A 6,000-nucleotide genomic window follows, 5' to 3' on the forward strand; every position below is an offset into this window, starting at 1 on the left:
CCTTGATCTCTCTCTTGAGGTTATCAGTCACCTTCTCTCTCACATTTAGGCATTCTTACAAATAAGCTTCTATGATTCTGTCATTCTTGCTTGTCCTTTCCTATTCTCTATTCTAACAGTTTCCCAGTAAAATGCTCAGACCAGCCTGCCATACCCACAATCTCACTTCCCATCCTTTCCTTAATCTCTTAAGTTACTCGTAATCCTTTAATTTCCTCAAGTCACAGAGGAGGAAGCAGTGAACTCCAGGAGGTGATCAGGGTGAGTTGGGTGGCGAAGGAGATGGTGGAACTTAGCCCGTCATAACCACTACAATTTAACATTCAGAATAACTCTCCCATCAGCTCTGTAAAACATCCCAACAATACCCATGGTACTCTGAGTATTAGTAGCCCACTCTCAAGGATGCCTCTGAACTTCTGCTTGTCCACAAGTCATGGGCTTAGCAAGAAGAGTCAGTGCCATCTGTTCCCAGATCTCTTTATGCTACTTATACTTGGTGTTGTAATCACATAATTGAATTAAGTATTATAGAAACCCCCAAACCATTCAAGTCATTCTCATGCTTCTCCCCAAAATGATGTCTTTGAAGTTACCACCATCTAGCTTTCACTGGTTGTAGTAGTAGCAGAAAGAGCATTAGAATTATTGGTCAGCATTCAGGGTGTGCTCACTATGTACCAAGACTGTTCTCAGCCCTATATATATATCAACTCATTCGACTCTTACAATGCCTGTGCAGTATCCAGCCTTTATTACCCCATTTATAAAAGAGGAAACAAGCACAGAAAGGTTAAGAAACTTGTCTAAGAACATATAGCAAAGTAAGGGACCGAATGGGGATTTGAACCCAGGTGGTCAGGCTCCAGAACCAATGCTCTTAACCATCACACTCTAGTGCCCTCTGGGGTGTATTTTACTTCATTAAACTGTGCTCATCAACTGTCCTGAAGCCATTGTAACCTGGCTATCAGCTGCTTTTCTTTTCCCTCTTTCAAGAATTTTATATAACTGCCAAAAAAAAAAAATCTAGTCAGCCCTCCTTTATAAGTGTTCTGTATCCTCTATTTCCCTGGCTGCAGCTCAGCCTTTTCCTTCCAAGGGGCTGCTGCATTTTCTGTTTTCCAAACTTTTCTCAGTGGTGTAACTCCTTCAAAAAAGTCATCCATTCTGGGGCCACATGATGCTCACAACTGGCCTCTTTGCCATTTTGCATCCTTTTGTCCTCCTTGTACCACCCAGCCCCTCATTTTACCACATCTCCACAGTTGTGTCCACTTACCTCTGGTTTTTGTATGGCAAAAACTGAAGGCATCCTTATTCCTACTTGCCACCTCCCCTTCACCCCTGCTCCCCACGTCCCCACGCAAGTACATGCATACACATACCTCCCCTTACCTCTTCCAGAGCTTTGCTACCATGTGCTCATTTTGAATCTTCTGTCTCTACCACCCTCTCTAATTGTTCTATCCATATATGCTGGTTTTGTTGTTGGTTTTTTCTTTGATATGATAAATAGCTTTAAATCTTCCTCCCTACTTTTCATTTTCCACTAACATCTCCTAAAATTGGACCCAAATTATTACCTCATGCCTGAATGTCTTTAAGTCTGGGGTTCTTAATTGTTTTTGTGCCGTGGAACTCTTAGGCATTCTGGTGAAGCCTAATAGACCCCTTTTTACATATGAAAAATAAAATAAAATCCATAAGATTACAAAAGAAACAAATTAATAAAATACGGTAATTCTATAAAATAAAGTTAGAAAATGCAATAGCAAAATGTTTTCAAAATATATGATAATAGTGTGGGTGTACTTCCTTATTTATACATTAAATAATGAGATCTAGCATCAGGTGTAATAACTCATGCTGTCAAAGTAGAGATGATTGTAAACATATTTTGAGAAATCTTCAACAACTGTGTGACATGAAAATACCATATTCACAAACTAGTACAAGTCACAGGAACTAATACCACTGTGTTTTGTTGCTCACATTCATCATTGAAGGAAACGTGCAATTGTTGTTAGAGCTTAATGAAAATAAAGATGTGATTTTCTTTCTTATCCCAATTCACACCTCCCCTGATTTCTATCCACCAAGTTAGGAGCTCCTGCTTTAAGTTCTGGTTAGCTTTGTTGATTCCTTCTTTCATCTAGCTCATCTTAGAGCCCTGCCATTTATATTCTCACTAACTAGCTGAATATGATAACCTCTCTGATGACTGCTTTATTAGTGCTTGTCAAACTCTTAATATGTTGGGCAACTTGTTAAAATGCAGATTCTGATTCAGTAGGTCTGGGCTGGGGCCCAGGATACTGCACATCTGTCAGCATATCAGTTCCCAGATGAGGCTGAAGTTGCCCACTGAGAACCATAGGAACCATTGAGAACCATTGAGTACAAGATGCTGTATGACATTTAAACCCCTTTCCTCTATAACAGGGATTGGCAAACTATGGCCTATAGATTGGCCACCTGATTTTGTGAATGAAGTTTTATTGGAACACAGCTGCATCCTTATGTTTAAAATACTGGCTGTGTTCCCACAATATAATGAGAGAGTTGAGTAATTGTGACCAAGACCAAATGGCCCACAAAGCCTAAAATATCTAGTCTGGCTATGTAAGAACATGTTTACCAACCATTGCTCTATAATATCATCCCATCTTCCTCAAAATTATTTCTTTCTGTACTCTATGACATGTTGATTCCATTTGTGCCAGTGTTCTGAGTCTTCCCTACTCATACCACACTCTTCCCTGCATCGGTGCCTTTAGTTACGGTTGGTGCTCTCTATTTCTGTACTGTGCACCCTTTAAATTCTTAGAGCATTTCTCAAGTAGTTTTTATTCCAGATAATAATAATACAAAGATTCATATAGAAAGGTTTGCTGTACTTTCTCCAGAAAACATTTGGCAAGTTAATGTCCAGAGGAAAAGACGACAAGACATACTTTTGAGGCAAGATGCATTCATCAGCAAGAAAACACTGCCCAAGGAAAGAAGCCATGAATATAATAAGTTTGGGAAAATATCACTTCGGAGCACTGATCTTTTTCCTTCAATTCAAAACTCCAATAACTGGGACCCTTGTGGAAAGAGTGTGAACCATAACCTAGACTTGATTGGTTTTAAGAGAAACTATTCAAAAAAGCAAGATGAGTGCTATGGATATGGGAAATTGTTACAGCATACAAACCATGATCGAAGAGCTAATGGAGAAAAACTCTGGGAATGCAGTCACTGTGAGAAAGCTTTCAGCCATAACCCAGCACTTACGTATAAACCAGCAGTAAGCAATTCTCTTGTGTACAAACGTAAGAGAGTTCCACCTACAGAGAAGCCCCACACCTGTAGTGAGTGTGGGAAAGCCTTCTGCTACAAGTCTGAATTCATTAGGCATCAGAGAAGTCACACTGGGGAGAAGCCATATGAATGCACTGACTGTGGGAAAGCCTTTTCACATAAGTCAACCCTCATTAAACACCAGAGAATTCACAGTGGGATAAGACCCTTTGAATGTTTTTTTTGTGGGAAAGCCTTCACCCAGAAGTCACACCGCAGAGAACATCAGAGAACACATACAGGAGAGAGACCTTTTGTATGCAGTGAATGTGGGAAGTCATTTGGTGAGAAGTCATACCTCAATGTACATCTGAAAATACACACAGGAGAAAGACCCTATCGTTGCAGAGAATGTGGAAAGTCCTTCAGCCAAAAGTCATGCCTCAATAAACATTGGAGAACTCATACCGGAGAAAAACCCTACGGATGCAATGAATGTGGCAAAGCTTTCTACCAGAAGCCAAACCTCAGTAGACATCAGAAAATTCATGCTCGGAAGAATGCCTATAGGAATGAAAACCTAATAATTGTGGGAAAGCCTTGAGCAAGATACCCTATTTCATGCTATGTGGAGGATTTATCCTTAGGAGAAATCTCATTGATTTAATTAATTTGGACAAAGTGTTTTACAGTAAAGGAAGTCATGCTCCAATTGTGATGGAAAATTTTATACAAAAGATTATAGAAAATACTTTCTAAAACATAAACATGGTCACTCTGGCTTAAGGAAGTTTAAAAATTATTAAATGGAATGACAATGGAATACAAAATATATGTGAAGAGAATTAGAGGTATGTTATAGTATGTTCCGCAGTGAGCCACATAATAAGACTGTTTATATTTTGGAATTATAAATGTGAATTTAATATAAATTGTGAATATCAAGCACATATGTCACGCAGTATGTAGAATGCCATTCACCAAACTTCCACTCTAAATATCACCACTGTCTTTTTGTGTCTTAACAATACAAAAACAATAATAATAATAATAACATTGTCAACTATTTTAAAAAAAGCTTTAACGCATTATACCAGCTACATTTTCTCCACCCTTTTGTAATACATGTAAATAGCTATAACATTTACTATTGGGCCCTTTTCTGAATAACAAAGCAATGTTTCTTAATGTCTTTTGTTAGCCAAAAACTTTATTAGATGTTTTTAATGTTAAAAAGGCATTTGTTTTGCCTTTATTATTTTAATATATAAGATAATATATAAATAAATAAATATATTAAATAACAAATAATTAAATATTATTTAATAAATCTTATTCATTAAATAAATAATAAATTATTTATTTTGCCTTTATTATTGTTGAAAAGGCAAAGCTAAGGAATAGTTTCACAACCTGATACTGGATGAACAAAATACTATAAACTTGATTACTCAGCACATTCATTATTTGACAGAAGTAGCGTGTCCCTGGCATATTGTGCGCTATTCCTATTTTGTTAGTCTTGCTTAAAATACCTTGCAGCAAGTTAGTAGGAGAGACACTCTTTATATGAGTCTTATAATTCAGAAATGTTTCATGCAAAGACCAATGAAGGAGATTTTTTTTTCTTTTTTTTGCAAATTAATTCAGCAACATCCACTTTTCTTCCCTGTAAATTTCCCTGTAAATGTCCTGGACGCTAAATCCAAGTTTTTTCATCATTCCAACCTTTGAAAAAAGTCCGCTTCCCTTAGCTGCCATGTCATCCATGTAAGAAGACAAATGGCCACATTGTTCAAGATTTGCCTCCCTGTAAGCATCCCTGATCCAGAATAAGAAACATAATCACAGATAAAGATGTGATTAAAAGAACAATAAATATTTCATGCAACTCTAGAGCAACATATTTCTAAAACGTGAAATAGAAGCTTTTCTAGCAACGTGTAAGTTATGAAAATTGCAGTAAGAAGTAGAAAACTTGATAGAACAATTACCATTGAAGACTTTGGGAAAGTGATTAAAGATCTATAACTGAAAATGCTCCCACTCAGATGACTTCATGATTAATTGTAATAGATGGTAACCACTTAGAGTTTCTTTACCAAAACCCCATAGCATATATATGCTGAAGCCATTTTTTAAAAATCAAGAATTTCGGGGCCAGCCCCTGGCCGAGTGGTTAAGTTTGCACACTCTGTTTTGGCAGCTCAGGGTTTTGCTGGTTCGGATGCCGGGCGTGGACATGGTACCACTCATCAAGCCATGCTGAGGCAGCATCCCACACAGCACAACCAGAAGGACCCACAACTAAAAATATGCAACTGTGTACTGGGGGGCTTTGGGGAGAAAAAGGAAAAGTAAAAATCTTTTTTTAAAAAAATCAAAAATTTAATAGTAGTAGAGAAAAGGATGTCCACTGTCATCCATTTTTACTAAATATTGTCTTAGAGGTTCTAGTGAAGGCAAGAAAAAATAAAGTTAAATAGGTATAAACAATGGAAAAGAAAAGGTAAAACTGACTGTTTTTACTGATGATATGATTATATACCAATAAATGAAGAGACTCTAATGTTTTTAGTTAAAAAGATAATTTTCTAAGCAAGGAATAGAAATCAAGAGCTTTTCTCTGTAAACATCTAATAATTTATATGCACTTCCTTTGAAATCACCCTAAAGCTCAATGATTTTTTTTATGTGAAATGATCTTAAATT

At 37.0% G+C, this 6,000-nt stretch overlaps 1 protein-coding gene across 6 annotated transcripts in view; it reads left to right on the plus strand.

The window, feature by feature from the left end:
- ZNF793 (zinc finger protein 793) overlaps nucleotides 1–5,532 on the plus strand; it is a 28,375-nt gene extending 22,843 nt beyond the window's left edge. For all 6 annotated transcript variants that reach the window (XM_046681248.1, XM_046681247.1, XM_046681245.1 and 3 more), the window contains exon 6: nucleotides 2,910–5,532. In XM_046681248.1, the coding sequence (XP_046537204.1) occupies nucleotides 2,910–3,892 (983 nt within the window). In that variant the 3' untranslated portion in view covers nucleotides 3,893–5,532. The remainder of the gene's footprint in view (nucleotides 1–2,909) is intronic.
- Nucleotides 5,533–6,000: the final 468 nt, after the last annotated feature.

Source organism: Equus quagga, chromosome 13 (assembly GCF_021613505.1).
Source record: "Equus quagga isolate Etosha38 chromosome 13, UCLA_HA_Equagga_1.0, whole genome shotgun sequence".
NCBI classification, from domain to species: domain Eukaryota; kingdom Metazoa; phylum Chordata; class Mammalia; order Perissodactyla; family Equidae; genus Equus; species Equus quagga.